The 19,781-nt window shown below is 52.8% G+C and overlaps 1 protein-coding gene across 1 annotated transcript in view; it reads left to right on the top strand.

Moving 5' to 3' along the window:
* The window catches only part of ZBTB16 (zinc finger and BTB domain containing 16), a 65,321-nt gene that overhangs the window by 38,553 nt on the left and 6,987 nt on the right, over window positions 1–19,781 (top strand). Inside the window, exon 4 of the mRNA XM_010008758.1 lies at window positions 7,096–7,183. Coding sequence (XP_010007060.1) covers window positions 7,096–7,183 — 88 coding nt within the window. The remainder of the gene's footprint in view (window positions 1–7,095; window positions 7,184–19,781) is intronic.

Consider the following 19,781-nt stretch of genomic DNA (forward strand, 5'->3'; position numbering starts at 1 on the left):
CTGTTGATGTCAGCGGCCTGCCGGCAGGTCTGGATGTTCTGCCAGCGTTCCCGCGTTTATGATCATCCGCAGATGTGCATCCAAGAACACACTGTACCCACGGCAGAAATTAATGCAGGCTTGACTGCTGGCCAAGCCGCGCACACGGGGGAGAGGAGGAAAGACAACAAAAACTGTTTAATGCTGTTTATAAATTATACACTGGCTGATGAAAAATACATTTCTCTCACACCCCCCCCTCCTCCCTCCCCATCCTCTCTGCCTCAAGAGCCTGAGCTGAGCCCAGAAGAACGTGGTTTGCTTTTAGCTCCCGTTTTGGCTGTGTTCCTGGCCCCGGCCGCTGGGTTGGAGCCAGCTGCTTCCTCCCCGCCCTCACCTGATGAAATCGATTTATTTTTCTCTCCCTGCTCCCCTCCTTAGCCTGCACCCTTGCTATAGAGGGGGGGTGCCAGCCCCGCAGTCCCCCCTTGCACTCTGGTGCTCTCCACATCAATCTCACGTCCATCCATCTGCCCAAAGCCATCGGTGCCTGCGGATCAGGAGCATCATTTCTGCAGGGTGGGGGGAAACTTCCCAAAGTTCCCCCGAGGTCGTGCTGCTGGATCTCCCATCCCCTGGGGTGGGGAGGGAATGGAGACAGAGCCTCCCCATCCCTCCCCATCCTTCAGTATCCCACCTCATCCTTCCTCATCCCTCCCTGCGTGCTCACCAGCCATTTACATGGCTTTTGTGTTGTGTGTGGTGTTTGGGTTTTTTTTTTTTGTTTTAATACCGCTAATGTTTATCATTTGCCCAACAGGCTTGACAGATTTTGTTTCCTGTCGAGCGGTGCGGCTGCGGAGCCCCCCCGGTTGCCAAGGAGCCGCCTCCCCGCACCATCACGGCCTGATTTGGTATTCTGTGCGGCGCCCCGCCGCATTTCTGTATGCAAGACAAAGTGTTTTGATGGAGGACGATTGCAGGAGTGTCTGGAGGCTGTTTGGAGTTTTATGGGCTGTGCAACGCGCTCCCTGCTCGCTCGCCGCGCGGGGCTGCCGGGGCCGAGGGCTCTCGTTTTGTCCCTGTCGAGCAGAGGCTGCCAGAGGGAGCAGCACCCCAGGCTGGGGGCAAAGGGGTTGTGATGTCAGAACCTGCCTTTTTTTGGCTCCTGAGCTAAAAATCTGAATTTTTCACTTTTTTTTAATATGAAAATACCCCCCCTTTATTTGTGTGGCGTGCAAGGCGGTGGCGCTGGCTGGCAAAGGTTGGGTGGTGGTGGTGGCCCTCCCCTGAGAGCCCCTGAATGACCCACTTTGTCATTCCAGGTGCTTTTCTGAGCCTCCCCAGGACGGCCTCAGGATGCTCCAGGAGCATCCTCCCATGGGAGCCACCTCTCCTTCAGGTGATGCCCCTGGCACTCAACTGGATGCAGGGTGTAGGGGTGCTGGGGGGCTTGTCTTGTTCCTGGGCTGGGGTCTGTGTGGTGCTCAGCAGCCCCCCCTTACCTTCCAAAGCCTTTTTCCCTATATTCTGTCAATGTCTTTTGATGGCAGGTTGGGAAGAAGGGAGGCCAGGCCATTTTCCTCTCCAAATCCAAGGCTGCTTTGCAGCTCTGTCATTTTTCAGTCCTTCTTGGGTTTCTCTGTTGCATTTTTTTAGCGCAAAGATTTTCACGACTGTCTCTTCCACTTGAGTGAAACAGAGGAGAAGGGAAATAATAATAATAACAGCAATAATAAAAATCAAAAAGCAGCTTGATGTGGGCTTTTCTCTCCCTGCTCCCCTCCTTAGCCTGCACCCTTGCTATAGAGGGGGGGTGCCAGCCCCGCAGTCCCCCCTTGCACTCTGGTGCTCTCCACATCAATCTCACGTCCATCCATCTGCCCAAAGCCATCGGTGCCTGCGGATCAGGAGCATCATTTCTGCAGGGTGGGGGGAAACTTCCCAAAGTTCCCCCGAGGTCGTGCTGCTGGATCTCCCATCCCCTGGGGTGGGGAGGGAATGGAGACAGAGCCTCCCCATCCCTCCCCATCCTTCAGTATCCCACCTCATCCTTCCTCATCCCTCCCTGCGTGCTCACCAGCCATTTACATGGCTTTTGTGTTGTGTGTGGTGTTTGGGTTTTTTTTTTTTGTTTTAATACCGCTAATGTTTATCATTTGCCCAACAGGCTTGACAGATTTTGTTTCCTGTCGAGCGGTGCGGCTGCGGAGCCCCCCCGGTTGCCAAGGAGCCGCCTCCCCGCACCATCACGGCCTGATTTGGTATTCTGTGCGGCGCCCCGCCGCATTTCTGTATGCAAGACAAAGTGTTTTGATGGAGGACGATTGCAGGAGTGTCTGGAGGCTGTTTGGAGTTTTATGGGCTGTGCAACGCGCTCCCTGCTCGCTCGCCGCGCGGGGCTGCCGGGGCCGAGGGCTCTCGTTTTGTCCCTGTCGAGCAGAGGCTGCCAGAGGGAGCAGCACCCCAGGCTGGGGGCAAAGGGGTTGTGATGTCAGAACCTGCCTTTTTTTGGCTCCTGAGCTAAAAATCTGAATTTTTCACTTTTTTTTAATATGAAAATACCCCCCCTTTATTTGTGTGGCGTGCAAGGCGGTGGCGCTGGCTGGCAAAGGTTGGGTGGTGGTGGTGGCCCTCCCCTGAGAGCCCCTGAATGACCCACTTTGTCATTCCAGGTGCTTTTCTGAGCCTCCCCAGGACGGCCTCAGGATGCTCCAGGAGCATCCTCCCATGGGAGCCACCTCTCCTTCAGGTGATGCCCCTGGCACTCAACTGGATGCAGGGTGTAGGGGTGCTGGGGGGCTTGTCTTGTTCCTGGGCTGGGGTCTGTGTGGTGCTCAGCAGCCCCCCCTTACCTTCCAAAGCCTTTTTCCCTATATTCTGTCAATGTCTTTTGATGGCAGGTTGGGAAGAAGGGAGGCCAGGCCATTTTCCTCTCCAAATCCAAGGCTGCTTTGCAGCTCTGTCATTTTTCAGTCCTTCTTGGGTTTCTCTGTTGCATTTTTTTAGCGCAAAGATTTTCACGACTGTCTCTTCCACTTGAGTGAAACAGAGGAGAAGGGAAATAATAATAATAACAGCAATAATAAAAATCAAAAAGCAGCTTGATGTGGGCAAAAGAAGAAAACAAGAGAATGGGATAGAGAACAGGCTAAATTTAAAATTGTAATTGGCTGACTTCCACAGGCTTGCGGGTGTTTTAATGACTCATAATAACTTCATTTAAAACCAGCTGAGCAGAAAATAGATTGGAGAGGAGCCTCAGGCCATTATGGATTTGGTTGGTGTTTTTTTTTTTGACAAGCTCTGTTTTCAGCAGCCAGGAAGGCACTCGTGGAGGGCTCGGCTGCTTTGCTATCCCGAGTTGGTGGTCTGCCCAACAGAGATTGTATAGAAACTGGGGCTGGTACTTTTTTTTTTTTCCCCCCTGATTAAAAATAGATGCCTTGAGGTATTATTTTAGCATCACTGTGGTTTGGTGCTTTTTTTTCTTTGCACTTTTGATGTGGTAAATGGAACATAAATAAAATTGTTTTTTGAAATTACTGAATTAATTAGGTAGTAAAGCGACGACAGTGCATAAATTTTCTTGGCAATTTTTTTTCTTTTTTTAATCCATATTTCCCCCCCTCCCCTTCTTGCCAATTACAGCCTGTTAATAATATGCAATCCCAAATTTTTATGAATTCTCTGTGCTGGGGGAAGAAAGGGAATAGATGTGGCATCGTACTGGCTGGGCCGTGGTGTCGAAACTGTGGTGGGGGAAGGGCTGGGGTGTTGCACCCCCACTGCCCTTTTCCTTGTGGGAAATCACTGATTTCCCATCCTCTGGAGGAGGAGGATGCCCGCAGCTCCTCTTTTTCCTTTTCCCTTAATTTTTTTCTGAGGGAAAAAAGCTGTTGTTTTTGGAGTTCCTCTCCCTGCAGCCCCTTGGGCTCCCACCCCAGGGAAGTTTCTCTCCAGCTGGGGTTGGGACCTGAGTTTCGTTGGACAGAGCTTTGGAACATGGTGGGATCGCCTGGGAAGGGGACAGAGGCATTGGCTGCTCCTGCCACCCCCATCCTGCAGGGAACAGGTGGGAGCCAGAGCCAGTGGAGGGCTGCAGCGCCAGTTAAGGGCAAGGCAGGGAGGCAGAGGTGCTCGTAGCTGCTTTGGGATGTTTTACTACTTCCTACCATCCCAAGTGCTAAAACTGGAGAGCCTGTTCCTCATCCCCAATAAAGTAATTAAAGTGAATGGCTGTTGGGTTGATAGTGGCTACAACAGGCGAGTGTATCCAGACCCCCCAGTGAAGCCTGGCCTGTGGGGAGGGAGCTGCAGCCCTGCCTGCTCCCACCCAGCTGGGGGGATGCTCCAGGGATGCTCACAGAGATGCTTGCTATAACTCTTTTAATCATCCCATTTCCAAGAGCTGCTTTAAACCCCAGCAGTGCTGCTGGTCCTAGCCATCTTTGTGCTGCCCCTTGCATTTCCTTTGGGGAGAAATGAAGTAACCTGAGTCCTCCCCCTCTGTATGGCTTCTCTCAGGGGCTCCATTGTCCCCAAGCTTCACTGACCTTGCAGCAGGGGGACACTGGGGCAGCAATGACTGTGCAGATAGTGCAGGGTGGAAAAAGCATTGGCTCCTTCTCTGTTGGCTGCAGGGACCTGTGTTAGGCAGGGGCTATAAATTAGCTTGCAGTGATATAAATGTACATCAGGGAGGTGGGTGCCAACAGCTCGCACCAGGACGCAGCCGCTACTTGGCAGCACGCGGAGTCCCGTCCGTCGCCTCAGGAAGATCATCCCAAGATATCTATATACTGTAGGTGACACAAGGCACTCGCTAAAAATGCCCTCCCCAAACCAGTGCATGTGTCCCGAGAGGGTGATCATTTGGACGGGTGTCGTTTACAGCATGGAAGGAAGGAGGAGGGAGGGAAGAAAACTCTGCCACAGGCTCTGGATGTGCCGCCTTCAAGCGCGTCCTGCTCTCTTTAATAACAAACATCGAGCTGTGGTGTTTTTTTTCTGAGCCCTGTTATAATAAGCTCAGATGTTGGATGACATTTTTCCCGGTGACTCACATAGTAAAATTAACCTTGAACTATTTACATATGCAATCGCCGCCCTCCTCCTCCTCCCCCTCTGCCGGCATGTGTACATTGCAGGAATCCTGGCTCTGGATCAGTTTTTGTTTTGCTGATGAGAAAAAAAAAAAAAAAAGAGAGAGAAAAAAATTCCCCTGCCTGGAGTACACATCTACTTGAGGGAAAGAACACACAGTCCTGGCCTTTGGAAATTGGCAGGCAGCGTGCTGTTCCCGCGCTGATAAGAGGTACTGTAAATAAAACTGTACGGCAGCGCCTGCTGTAAACTGCCCCATGTCTGTACTCATTGTTCTGACAGCTCCGGCTTTTTTTGGGGCCGCTGTTTTGGTACACGCTGTGCTTCCTTATGTAAGCCAGCGCGCCCGGCTCCTCCCGCCGCTCGCCCTGTTTATTTTCGCCTCGCCAGGAATTTTTTCTGTCCCCCCCAGCCAGATGCCGGCCGCCTTTGCCCTTCCATGCTGGGCTCCTGCAGCCCCTCTGTGCCCACACTGTGCTCTCGGGGGCTCCAGCAGTGACCGTGGAACGCTGCTCCCCCTTCAGAAATGGGGAAAGAAAGAGTAAACCCTGTGGTTAGCTCAACCCCGTTGCTGGCAGCCTCATGGCCACCCCAAGCCCCCCAGTGCCACATCCTGAGCAGGACCTGTTGCTGTATCCTCATGGATTGACAGCAGAGGGATGGAGGAGCTTCCCACTGCGATGGAGAGGCATTGCCTTGGCAACTGCTGGCTGCACATCACCCATGCCGGGCTGAGGGCAGTACAACCGTGGCCCCACTGTCCTGTCCCCAGGATGCTCCAGCACCTTCTCCCCATCACGGGTGGGCTCAGGCTCCTCTCCCTGCCACGGGTGAAGGGAGGGGACCTCCGGCAGTGTCTGTACCCACAGGATGCTCTGCATCCCCAAAGCATCCCAGGTGGCACATGCAGGGAAGGCGCCTCACTCCCCTCCCCCCATCACCCCAGTCCCCTTTTTTCAGTCTTTTTCAGCCCTGAAGCAGCCATGTGCCCAGTGCATGCTCAGGTTGTTTTGAATGCAAACCTGACATCACGGCGAGGGCGGCAGAGAACAACATATGCACAGTAAACAGGCAGACTGTCGTATTGATTAACAGATGAGACCTCTATTATCGATCAACGCTTGGCGAGAAAATTTATCACTTTTAATTTCGCCGCTGCCAAATACTTCTGCCTGCGAGCCTGCAGTTAGTGAGACAATTTAAAGGCGAAAGAATTATCTTTTTAATGCATGTCGTGATACTTCTGTCTCTCCCCATCGCACCTTTTTCTGAGTCCCACCCTGATGGGCAGGTGGGAAGGGGTGGGAGACGCTGTCTGGACCCCTGGGAGTGGGCAGCAGAGTGATGCCTCCCCCGCAGCCCCCCAGAGGCTGCTCAGCATCTCACAACAGATGAATCAAACCTTGAAATCTAAGAAATGGGTCCACAGCTTTGCCCCACCAGCAGTGCTTCAGACGTGGTGTGTGTTGCTAATCTGCTTTTACCTGGAAGTTCCTTATCTGCTGCTGGGCATCCTGTTTTTTTCCTCGCCCGAATGAGCAGCACATGTTGATAGTGATTTTCTAAGAACTCCCCCAATGCTGCATCTCTCTCCGATAGTCGAAGACGGCTCCGAGCTGCCCGCTCAATCTGCCGTGCCTCTGATTGGGCACATCCTTGGATACCACCCTCAGGTACCAGCAATGGCGCTGGGAAGGGGCAGGAAACCGTTTGCAATTAGATTGGTTACAATGCCAATGAAACACATCGATGTTTAATGATTTAATCTTTTTTTTTAACCCCAAATATTTGATTTCTTCCTGGCCAGCAGCTCTTTATGGTGTGTTGTGTGATGTGCAGAAGCGGGGCCACAGGGCTTGGCACAGCACTGCTGCTCCCAGCTGTACGGGGGATGCAGAACATGACCCCCATTGCACATCCCCTAAGGTTGGATGATCCTGGTGGCTGTGGCAATGTCCTCAGCACAGGTTGGGCACCCTGATAACCCTCCTCTCCCCTTTCTCTCCCCAGCGGGCGCCAAAGCCCTGGTCTGTGATCAGTGTGGTGCCCAGTTCTCGAAGGAAGACGCCCTGGAGACGCACCGGCAGACACACACCGGTATGTGCCCTCATTTCCCTTCTTCCCTGCAGCGTGAGGGTTGGGTTTAGGTGTCTTGGGAAGCTGCTGCCCAATGGGGAGCTTCACCCATCACTGTGTGCACTCCCAACCAGCCTGGGTCCCTGTCTTGGCTTTGATTTGACACAGGTAAGTCAGCTGCTTTTTCTGCTGAGCTCTCAACTGGGAATGGTTTTGTGCTTGTGTTGAAATTGATGTATGGCTTTTACAAGGGAAACCTCAAAAGGCTTTTTGTTTTGGATACTTGCTGTTCCCTTATTCAGGTGCCTTTTTGCTGAGTTTGTAATGGCGATGATGGGAGGAGGAGCCCAACCTGAGCATCCATGCACTGCTCACTGGTCTCCCTTGGTTTTTGAAGCCATATGCACCTAAATGTGCCACTTGCAAACCCCAGCCAATGCTGGTAGTTGTGTTCCTGATTTTTGAAGCATTTACAGGGATAATGGCATTGTGGATGGAGTTTGGGGGCAGTTTTGTTGCGCTGCCATGGGGTGTGTGCAGGGGTGAGGTATCTGCTGGGTGATAGGACCATGCCATGGGTGTGACATAAGGCCTGGATACTGTCAAGCAGCTATTTAATTATGCCTGCACCCAAAACCATGCCACGGAACAGAGCAGCTACGTGGTTCTGCCACCAAGCTTGATACCTCAGGGATTAAAGCCCCCTGGGTTGCTGAAGCAGAGGGCTGGCCCACCCCAGGGCCCAGAGGGGGACATGGGGTGCAGCATGGGTTTGTTTTTTGATCCCCACCCCTGGCTGTAAACATGGTGTCATGCAGAGAGGGGCTGGGTGGCCAAAATGAATCGTTTCCTCTCTGCAGGCAGGCAGCAGGCAGAGCCCTCCCTGGCATGGAGAGCATCCCTGCCCTGCCTGCGCTATAATTAAGCCCGTTCCCAAATAATGGCATCTCCCAGAATGGATTTCTTTTGGCTGTCCTCCCTTCACCCTCTGCAGCAGGTTGGCTGGAAAAAGACCAACCTCCCAGGCAGAAAAGTAGCCCTTTTTAGTAGATGGCAGAGAGATTTCTTCAGGGATGTCCCTGAAACCTGAGCAGGTACCCAAAAGTACCTGCTTTGCTCAGAACCTTGGAGTTTAGAGGAGAACGCAGGACCTGTCTGCTGCTTGTCTGGGTGAAACATGGTTTGAGAGTGTTGGTGGCCAAGAGAAAGAGTTCTTGGGATTTCTCTTGATGCTGTTGCTCAGATGAACAGTCAGGATCCAGGACCTCTCTTTATCTTGTTTTTTTTTCCCCATTCCTCTCCCTGCGTCTCAAAGGGACACCAAATACTCCCTGTCTCTTATGGTAGAGAACCCACTTCCTACTTTCTGGTGCAAAGGGAAAAATAATAATAAGTAAAATCTTTTCTGCTGGTAAGCAGCAAGGCAGTGGGTGCTGTGCACAGCTGGTGCTCCTCCCCAGTGCCTGCTGCCCCCAGCCCCGTCCTGCGGCAGTGGGAAAAGCAGCAACTGCTGTGCCTCATCCTCCAGCAGAGCAAGCCCAGTGCCCAGTGTCAGATCATGGAAAATTCCTTACCCTTCCCCAGAAATGTGAAGGGAAGATGGGGCTGCACTGAGGGGGCTGCCCCAGGACCCCTGACTGGGGATCTCATGTTAATGGGACTTGTGCTAATGGGGCTAAGGCTTGCTGCCAACTTTTATAAATACCAGAGGTGACTCTTCTCGAGTTCCCTCCCGCACACCAGGGCAATTAGCACGTCGCGCAGCCCAGCTCAGGTTTGCTCCTGGCCCAGTTTCACGTGGGCACGCTCGACGCCCGATGTAGAGCATGTTTTCTTTGGCATGTTCTTGGCTCTGTGATTTGTGAGGTCAGTGTGCCCCCGGCCACTGCACAGAGGATGTGCAGCAGCCTCTGCCCATGTCCCCTGCCTGCGCCCCTGCCCGCTCCCTTCACATCCCCCAGCCATGCCAACACTGGGATGCAAGTAGCAGAAAAGAGTTAATAAAACCAACGTGTAACTGAAAATTGAACAGCTATAAATCTTGCCCCCTCCCTTTTTTTTTTTTTCTTCTGGGATGTTGGTAGCATTTTGATTTAATAGTTGGCCAAACACAAGGGTCTATTTTATTCAGAGTTTACAGGCCTCAGGGCTGTTATTCCTCCAAATTTAATAGCATTGAAATTGCGGGGTTGGCGATAATTTGCCTATCACTTTCTGCACTCCCATTGATGTTTATTGTCAGCGGGATGGAATCTCAATCCGATTCACTTAGATAACATGTCTGTTAAACATTTAGATAATTGTGCCATCATTAACTTGTCACGTTATTTTAGAGATTCAAAACAGTCATGCAGTATGAGCGAAGGTACAAAAAGGAGAAAAATCCAGCGAACGAGAGCAAGAATCCGGGAGAGGAGGCAGTGGAATGTCCCCGCTCCTCTCTGAGATGTGCACTTAGCTACAGGGTGATTTTTAAAATGTTTTTTGTTTGTTGTTTGTTTTTTACTGCCAGAGCACTTGGCATTTTTCTATGGAAGAGCATCCTAGAAACCTCATTGGTGGTTTGGGTTGGCATGGGGGATGTGTAGGAGCCTGGTGCAGTGGGAACAGTGCTGGAGCTGCCCTGTCACAGGGGCACATGTGCCTCTCTCTGTTCTGGGCAAATTTACATCTAATCCCATTAATTACATATCATCTTAGCGCCTTTCTTTTGCTTCACTTTCTCTGCCTCAAAATGATACCTGCCTGGGAAACAGCTGTGCTGTCAGGGGTGTTTGTATTGGTGTTGGCACTTGCTACCCACAGCCCCCTGCAATGTCTCTACAGCTCCATCAGGGCGGGCAGTGCGTTGATGCGGAGCCAGGATGCCCTGACGGTGCTGGGCAGATTTCCTGTCAGATGTGAGGGTGGATGTGGAATGCTGAGGCATGGATTTGTGGCCAAAGCCCCGTGCACTCCTCCAGCTTCTGTCAGAGGCTGAGAGCAGCAGGGGCAGGGCTGGGATGGGCTTTGACTTGGATGCAAGGATTACGGTGCCTGAAAATGCAAAACGCTGCTGGTGCTTTTGTGGCTGTTACGACGTTTTGGGGTAGAGGCACCTGACTGGAGCCAAAAACGCTATGTGCAGGAGCAGTGTCTCTTGTGCAGCATTGCCTGTAAGTGTATTTATAAGAACCTTGGAAAGAAGGAGGATGTAGTTTTTTAATGCTCTCACGGCCAAGTTTATTTGCAAAAAGAACTGAACAGGGTACCAGCGGAGGGAAGGGTGTGCACGTGTTCAGCTGGAGCCAGCCTCTCTGTGCTTCCCAGCTGATGCCCTAGTTGCTCTTCCCATACAAGCCAGTATCTTCAAAGCAAGCACTTTTCACAAACGTTTATTTCTATAGAACCAAGGGCTGTGCTCCCTTTGGAATCCTCATCCTTCAGGAATCACCCATTGGGAGCAGAGTTGGTGGCATCGCATCGTTAGCACCAGCCCCTTTGGCGGGGTCCTGGGGGGCTCGGCACAGAGCCCCTTTGTCTGACAGTAATGTCCTGTGACAGTGCTTGAAACCGGAGTCCAGGCATGCATTCCTGACGCTGGGAATCTTGCTCCTCCCCGCGCACTGCCACTTTCCCCACCTTCACTGCAAAATTTCTGTGCACTTCAAGGTGGGCTCATCAGGGAGTGTGGTGAGGTCGGGCTTCATGCCAGTAGTCATGTTCACACAAAACAGGCCCACGATGGAAATGTGGCGGATCTGCGTGTCCAAACCCCACCACCAACAGTCGGCCTGCAACGTTCCTGTACAAATACTGCTTAACGCGTGGTGAGAAAAGCCCTCACTAAGCTACGGAGAAATCTTTCTTGTCCTTTAATTCTAGATGAAGGGGATTAGTGTGAACATATTTAACCTCTGACCCATGGACAAAAGCATCATCAAATTTAGTTGCCAAGTGGCTCCCATTTAGCTGAACCCAGGCAGCACCTCAGCAGCTCTGGTTTTCCTCCCTCCCTGGAAGCTGGAGCATCCATTGCTGAGCATGGTGGGAGGTGGCAGCCCTCCTCTGCTTGCCTTCAGGATACTCCTGTAAGGGAAATCAGGGCTGTGCCGTCACTGATGGAACCCACTGAGGCTCCAAAAAGCAAACGACCCCTAGAAAAGCAAAGCCTTGTCATTTGGGCTGTTTTTCCCTACTGCTGGGCCTGCTCCAGCCACAATGACTCAGGGGACGCTTGGCCATGGCTCCAGAGCACCGAAAAGCCTGCTGTCCCTCTTTGCCCCTTGGTTTGCTCTGGTGCAGGAAGGAAAAGACAATCCTGGCTTTGCGGGACGCTCAGCACGGCTGTGCTGGGGCTTTAGGAGATGGAGCTGGTGAGCAAGGGGCGGCCGGGGCGTGCGGTCCGGCGTAGAGGCACCTGACTGGAGCCAAAAACGCTATGTGCAGGAGCAGTGTCTCTTGTGCAGCATTGCCTGTAAGTGTATTTATAAGAACCTTGGAAAGAAGGAGGATGTAGTTTTTTAATGCTCTCACGGCCAAGTTTATTTGCAAAAAGAACTGAACAGGGTACCAGCGGAGGGAAGGGTGTGCACGTGTTCAGCTGGAGCCAGCCTCTCTGTGCTTCCCAGCTGATGCCCTAGTTGCTCTTCCCATACAAGCCAGTATCTTCAAAGCAAGCACTTTTCACAAACGTTTATTTCTATAGAACCAAGGGCTGTGCTCCCTTTGGAATCCTCATCCTTCAGGAATCACCCATTGGGAGCAGAGTTGGTGGCATCGCATCGTTAGCACCAGCCCCTTTGGCGGGGTCCTGGGGGGCTCGGCACAGAGCCCCTTTGTCTGACAGTAATGTCCTGTGACAGTGCTTGAAACCGGAGTCCAGGCATGCATTCCTGACGCTGGGAATCTTGCTCCTCCCCGCGCACTGCCACTTTCCCCACCTTCACTGCAAAATTTCTGTGCACTTCAAGGTGGGCTCATCAGGGAGTGTGGTGAGGTCGGGCTTCATGCCAGTAGTCATGTTCACACAAAACAGGCCCACGATGGAAATGTGGCGGATCTGCGTGTCCAAACCCCACCACCAACAGTCGGCCTGCAACGTTCCTGTACAAATACTGCTTAACGCGTGGTGAGAAAAGCCCTCACTAAGCTACGGAGAAATCTTTCTTGTCCTTTAATTCTAGATGAAGGGGATTAGTGTGAACATATTTAACCTCTGACCCATGGACAAAAGCATCATCAAATTTAGTTGCCAAGTGGCTCCCATTTAGCTGAACCCAGGCAGCACCTCAGCAGCTCTGGTTTTCCTCCCTCCCTGGAAGCTGGAGCATCCATTGCTGAGCATGGTGGGAGGTGGCAGCCCTCCTCTGCTTGCCTTCAGGATACTCCTGTAAGGGAAATCAGGGCTGTGCCGTCACTGATGGAACCCACTGAGGCTCCAAAAAGCAAACGACCCCTAGAAAAGCAAAGCCTTGTCACTTGGGCTGTTTTTCCCTACTGCTGGGCCTGCTCCAGCCACAATGACTCAGGGGACGCTTGGCCATGGCTCCAGAGCACCGAAGAGCCTGCTGGCCCTCTTTGCCCCTTGGTTTGCTCTGGTGCAGGAAGGAAAAGACAATCCTGGCTTTGCGGGACGCTCAGCACGGCTGTGCTGGGGCTTTAGGAGATGGAGCTGGTGAGCGAGGGGCGGCCGGGGCGTGCGGTCCGGCGCAGTAATGCCGAGAGGGGCCTCCCGCAGGAGCCGGTGTCCGTTTACAGTGCATCTCTCATAAACCCGGCGGCGGGGGCGAGGGCAGGGGGACCGGCCCTCCTGGTATGTGATTGATTATCTGGTATTTATGCCATTGAGGACTTTTCAGCGGCTCAGGGTCAGGGGGTCATCTCATGTGTCTTGCTGCAAATCCGCTTCCTTTTGTACAGTGCGGGCTGGGTGAGCAGACACACAAAAACAGCTTTTTCTTTTCCTTGGGAAAAAGGGGAGGGGGGCGGGCTGGTGTCAATGAATTTTTTTTTTCAGCCTTTCCTGAATAGTGTCCTTTTTAATTCCAAAGAACTTTTAATTAAAAGTAGCAGGAAAGTTCATCTCGACAAGGTTTAACTTACCTTAGCAGTTACTTTTGTCCCTCGGGATTCATGGCTCCCTACTTTACCAAAAAAACCCCACGTGGAACAAGCTGCTCCCGGTGCCATTCCACATCCTTCAGGGGTACCAAGGGGCCTTTCATCTTTTCTTCTTTTTTAATGATGGGGGTGCAGGAATAATAAGTGGATCCTGTCTTTGTGCCTCGCGGCAGCCAGCAACTCTGCTGACCATGCTTAGGCAAAAGGGTGGTTGGATGGGCTCAGGTTTGAACCGGGGATCCCTGAGGAATGACAGAATGGTGTCACCATGGCCAGGAGAGATGCAGGAGTGGGTGAGCAATGGGCATGCACTGCTCTGTGCCGAGTGGGATGGTGGTGGTGATGCTGATGGTGGCCATGGTGATGGTGGCCTTCATGGAAGGCAGGACACCACAACACTGGGCTCTGGGACATCATCTGCTGTCCTGTAAAACTCTGCTGGCAGGGAAAAGTGTGCACCCACCATGATGGGCTGGTTGGCAAACACTTGTGGCTGGAGTTTTTGGCCAGAAGGAGCTGGGGGTGGTGCTGGATGGACAAGAAATGCTGGTGAGGGCTCCATCTCCCTGCTGGAGCTATTTGTTTAACGATGAAACAGTTTGTTATACATTAATTTAACCATTACTGGGAAAGCAATGTGGAAAAGGATGTTAGAGATTCTTGGGATTTATATTCCCAGTGTTCTCCAGGATGGAGGGCACTAGGCCAGGCTATGGAGAGTGGCAGTGAGGGGCGATGCTGCACATTTATTCCCAGATACCAAAGGGATTATTGTGCTCTGGTCAAGCAATGTTTGTTTTGCCAGGAAGGAGGGCAGCTTGTCTGCCTGTACTGGTACGGATTGAAGGAACTGAACACCAGATTTTGCCAGGGATGACCAGGAGTGAGAGAGCTGGGACACACGAGGTGCACGGTTGGTTTGGCAGATGGGCAGAGAGGCTTTAAGTGATGGTTATTGTGCTCCCAGTATCACAGGGCTTCTCTGGCTTTAGGGTTTGAAAACGTGTTCAGACAGCTGTTGGACCTAAAACAAGGGTAGCTGGGCTGGGAAGTGCAGCACACCACAGGCATGAAGCCTCGGCAGTGCTGTCCGGGGCTCCTGTGGAGGTGGGAGCTCAGGAAGTACCCGCCCCCTCTGCCCCCAGCCGAGGGCTGAAAATGCAGAAAAATGGTATTGGCCTCCAAACAGATCAGCAGGTTTTCATTTCAAAATATGAGACTTGTGCCATGCTGGGTTTCTTTGGGAGGAAAACCTACTCGTTCTCTGTCAGGGCAGGTTTTGTGATGCTGAATTCTGGGGACCACGTGCAGGGGGAGGGCAGAATGCTCCTCCATGTGCTGGAGACAAGGACTGGAGCAGGAGGTGCTCAGAGGGCAGACTGTCTCCTCTACCTGTACCCAGCCTAGTGTTGTCCTGTAGGAGCATCCCTGGACGTGCAGGCAAGGTTCAGTGCCCTGGGACTGGGGACATGCCGCAGTGCCCCTTGGCAGCCGATCTGCCCTCTTAAAACTGCAGCCTTGGGTGATGGTGGGTTTCACCAGGCCCAGCTATGCCCGACGCGGGTCCGGCTGTGCCGTGATTGACGCAAAGCCAGTCTATAAATAAAGTCTTTCTCTCCTCTCATAAAGACTTTGCAGTTTAGTTTGCTTTCAAGGTCAAGATCAGACCTTTCTAAATAAACACATATCAAAGGATCATTAGCGGAGCAGCACTGTTAAATTGAGATATTAACTTCTGTCAGCCGCGCGTTTCCTTTTTGTTCTGTAACTCGCGACTGCGGCGGGTTTTTATTATTTTGGCCCTAGGCGGTAGCATCTGGCTTCTGTAGAGACTGTAAAAATTAAAAAGCAACACAAATCATTGCGAGAGAAAAGCAGTAAATTCAATGATAAGAATTTAAAATTAAAATGTTTCGGCGCTTTTATATTCCATGAAACATGAAACAAATGAGTTGTGTGCCTGTTGCCATAAAGCTGCCGCCACCACCACTAATAGTCGCTGGGCTCTCTCCCTCATAATCATCCTTGCCTGAGCAATCACAGAAGAGCGTGGTGATGATGACGGTGACGGTGATGGAGATGCTGGGCAGCAGGGAGGGGGCGACGTGGGCCCGGGGGGAGCCAAGGCCCCCCCGAGAAGGCAGCAAGAAGGGGATATAGCCATCCTGCCACGCTCAAAGGGAGAGGAAGAGGTCGAGCAGGAAGGCTGTGACTAATGCGCCAGGTCACTGGGATGCGGGACCACATTGTCCCCCACCTCCAGATGGCCCCTGGAATAAATCACCCCAGCAGGCTTGAGCTGCCCATGCTGAGGCTGCACCTTTGAGCATCCTCCCTGTGCATCCCTCCCCAGGAGAGCAGGACCACAGCAGAGTCGGAAGAAGCATGCGGGGAGAAAACGAAGCATTTTGTTTTCAGGGTTGTCTTTTTTTTTAAACCCCTGTGCTGGCAAGGTGACTGTTGTACCTCTGCAGACTGCCCTGCCCTCCTGCCATTGCCAGGGTGGCTGCATCCAGTCACTGCCTGGTGCAGCAGCACCAGTGCCCTCCACTGCTTTTTTAGGAATTCATTTTCTATAGCTGGTTAAAGTTGGGAAGAAAGCTGAGCTGTCTCCAAGTAAATAATAATAATCAAACAAATGCCCCCCTGGGACAAGTTGCCTTCCATAAAGATGTTAATCAGTGCAAAGCTGAGCTGCAGAGTCCAAAGGCAGCCTTGGAAACTGGGATAATTCGGTGACTCCGGCACAAAACATGAATCTCAAGTGTTTATTGTCCGGGGTTATTCCCAAGGGTGATAAACAGCTGGGGGCTGTTGGGCTTCAACTGAGCAGCTGGCATGGCTCAGGGCTGCCACCAGTACCCCTCGACAGTACATTTGCTCCAGAGCCACACCGGAGCAGGGGCTGGCTCTGCCATTCTGGCGGGACACAACTGGTGTGTCCTTGTGTGTCCCAACTGCAGGGCTGAGGGTAGTTGGGACTAGAGGGGGCCCTTGACACACTGTCAAGAAAACTGTCTAGAGTCCCCAAAATATCATCTGGGAAGGGCCAGCAGAGTTTGGAGCCCTCAGCTTCGGTCCTAGCCAGGGTGGTGATTTCAGTGCACGTCTTTGGCACGTGTATCACGTCAGAGATGACGTTAAATAGGAGGTTGGGGGAGGAGTGAGTCTTGCTTGAAGACCCCAAGTTTGCAGAGCAGGACAGGAGTCAAGGTTTTGGGGTTTTTTACAGGCCCCCTCGGCATCCCCCCATGTGTAACACTGGAGCCTGCCCCTCACTGCTGGATCTCTGGTGCTGCTGGTTACTGCTGCCGTGCGTGGGCAGAGCTCCCTTGTTTCTCAAGTCTCATCACAGTTCTCTGAGGACAGGGAAAAGATGGCAGCATTGGGAGGAGAATTTGGGAGGGGCGGATCGCTTTGCGCATCCCAAAATTGGCTCCGTGCGCCTGGGCACCACCGGAGCCACATTGCCAGGGCTCCAAGGGGGATGCTGCACAAGGGCATCAGTCCCCTTTGGTCCCCCCTCCCCTGCTACCGCAGCATCCCCAGGTCATGTCAGGGGTCCAGGCTTGCTGCTGCTGCCACGAGGCTCAGGGGGCCATCAGGAGCGTGCACACGCAGGGGGGAAAAACTTGAAGTCAAATGTCTGAAAGTCAGATCCCTTTTTAGTATGAATTTGCTGTATCTCATTCTGAGCACTAATTCCAATTTAATTGCAAGTGGCCTGAAGCCTCTTCAATAGGAGTAACAAATGGTTTGATTTTGTAAACTTCATCAGACTGCATTTTAAATGCGACACACTAGCCCGGCTCGAATGCCAATGAAGCACTGAAGTAGCTCTCTGTTTACTAATTATCCGTTTTTACTTCAAGCCACGCTGGCTGGCTTGTCTGATTAAATCGGATTTGTGGGATAGAGAACAGCTAGCAGAGTTTTCTCTATAGTAAACGAGATTGAAACTATGGGCCGCCTGGCTGCACACTGTAAATTATATTTCCTTTTAAAGGGGACGTGTTGCCTTTCTCCTGCCGCCGCACCTCCTGCATCCTAAAGCCCACAGTGTGGGCGCACGCCTGGCTCCCTTCCGGAGGGAGGGACACACGCCCAGCCCCTTCCTCACCCACTGTCATACTGGTTTTGTTGGAATTCCTTGGGAGGTGGCACCACACTTCACGCCACGATGCCCACACAGGCCGGACAGGGCAGCAGAGCCCCCACATGTCGCCTGTCGCATCTTGCTGGTCTTTATGTCCTGGTCGTTGTTGTATCTCAGGAGCACGATGTGCCTCTCCAGGCTTGCTACCATAGGGTTTTTTCTCTGTGAACTGAGTATCCATCTCCTAAAACCCTGATTTCAGACCTCCTGCTATTTAAAGCTGCCTCGCACAATGCAGCTCTCCCAAACAGCATCCCAAACCTGACCTGTCCTGTCTGCTGCCTCTGGACCACCTCATCACCCTGCTGATGGGGACGGCGGCCACCAAGTCGTGCATGGGGTGGCCGGGACACACCAAATCAGGGTGGATGGGCAAAGGTGGCGACCACATGGGGCTGCACTTAAAGCTCCCCCGGTTGCTAAGACTTTAATTCCGTGAGCTTGACCTACGTTGCCCCCTTCCTCTGTATCTATCTTTGTGCCCAGGGGCTTTTTATATTTTAATTTGCTTTTGAACATCCTGCAAAATTAATGGTGTGCTCGGGGCCATTGTGCAGTGTACAGTAGAGGGAAGGGCCAGTGGCGCCCGCCGCAAGCCGCCGCGTTGCCCAGGGAATGAATTGCTTGCCCGCCTTCACCCCTCTTAATTGTTGACAGTAAAAAGCATTTAAATGCCGCTTAATTTGTAATCATCTTCCCGCAAAAAGGGGAAAACCCATTAAAACGTCAGGGAAATGAATAAATCCGTCGCTTGCTGCTTTGGGGTGGTGGTGTTGCTTGATTGGGGGTGATTTTTCTTCCAATAGTTGAGGGCTGGCTTGGGGCTGCTCTGGCTGGGAGCATGGGTGGGATCCTGGAGCTACACTCAAGTGGGACAAGAAAGATATGGTTGGGTTGGATCCCAGGGATTCACTCAGATGGGATCCCAGGGATATGCTTGGGTGGGAGAACAGGCATGCGCTTGGGTCCCTGAACAGCCCCAAGTTCCGGCGTTGCCCATTGTGGCTCGGTTTGACAAAGCCTGGCTGTGTTGGGGACTTCAGCATCTCCAGGTTCCCTCTCCTGAGCTTTCCCATTTTTTCCCTCTTCTCTTCAAGGGTAGAACATTGCTGCATGTGCAGCTTATAAAAACCTCAACTGAGCTGCACGTTGGCAGTGAGACAGTGCCCGGCAGAGCCCCTGCTTGGTGCTGCGTCTCTCGGCTGCTGGAGAACGGCATCGGTGGAGCCACAGGGCTGCAAACAGGCAGTGCCTGGCCATGGTCCTCCTGCCATGGTGCCCTGGCTGCTCCAGGCTGGCATCAGCCTTGGCACCCCACAGGTGCTCTGCCCTTGGAGGGCAGCGAGTGTCGGTGCTGTGCCACTGAACACTGACCTATTCATCTGGGGTGCTTGTTTATTGACTAATGCATTACCTAAGGAAAAAAATATATATATATATAAACCATGCCTTTTGTGGATCTCAGCCAGCAGCATCACTGGGGGATGCCCAGCTCTGGGGCACCATCCCCATCCTCTGGACCAATGGGTGCATCCTCCCTGTGCGTGCATTGCTATCGTCCCCATTGCTACCTCTGCCAGAGTCAGCCCGTTTTTTTTTTCAAGCGGGGGCCAATTAGTTTCACAAATGAGGGCCCTACGGTGCCAGGGAGGATTTGTTACGGCCCCGCGCGCCGGCCCGGCGGCATTGTCCTGCCCTCCACCCCCGCGGGAGCCCATTGTCCCCAGCCCCAGCGGGGGCTGCTGGCGGCAGATTTATCGGGGCCGGCGTCCCGCCGGCCGGGGCCTCCGCCCCCCCGCCGCTGGGGGCTCAGCCCCGGGGACCTTTGACCCGTCCTGCTGTCACTGCCGGGGCCGCGGGGCCGCATACCTCTCGGGATTTGCTTCGCACGGCCCGTTCAGGGCTGCCTGGTTTTTCTTTTTTTCTTTTTTCTTTTTTTCTTTTTATTATTATTATTTTTTGTCTCAGGAGCATTTTGTCCGCAGCTGCGTGGGGGAGTGCAAGCCCACGCCCCCCAGGGTAAATCCTTGGGAAGGGAGAAAGGTGGCTCACATGCAAGGCTGCCTTGCATGCTGCCTTTATTCCCATTTCACTTGTTTTTTTGTGGATTTCAGAGCATTTCAGGGCAGCTTGCTGCATGCTGCGCTGAGGCTGGGGCTGAGCATCCCTCCTGGTGGCTCCTGCATCCTGGACCCACAGGGCAGGGCTGACTGTGACATGCCACCATGCAGGGGCAGGCGACGGCGTGATGGCAGGATGCTCTTGGGGATGCCCATCACCCACTGGTCCCCAGGCTGGCCAGAAGGATGCTGTTAGCGTCCCAGTCTGGAAGCATCCATAGCTGCCACTGACCCGCCCGCCG

This window comes from Chaetura pelagica, unplaced genomic scaffold (assembly GCF_000747805.2).
Source record: "Chaetura pelagica isolate M959 unplaced genomic scaffold, ChaPel_1.0 scaffold650, whole genome shotgun sequence".
NCBI classification, from domain to species: Eukaryota; Metazoa; Chordata; class Aves; order Apodiformes; family Apodidae; genus Chaetura; species Chaetura pelagica.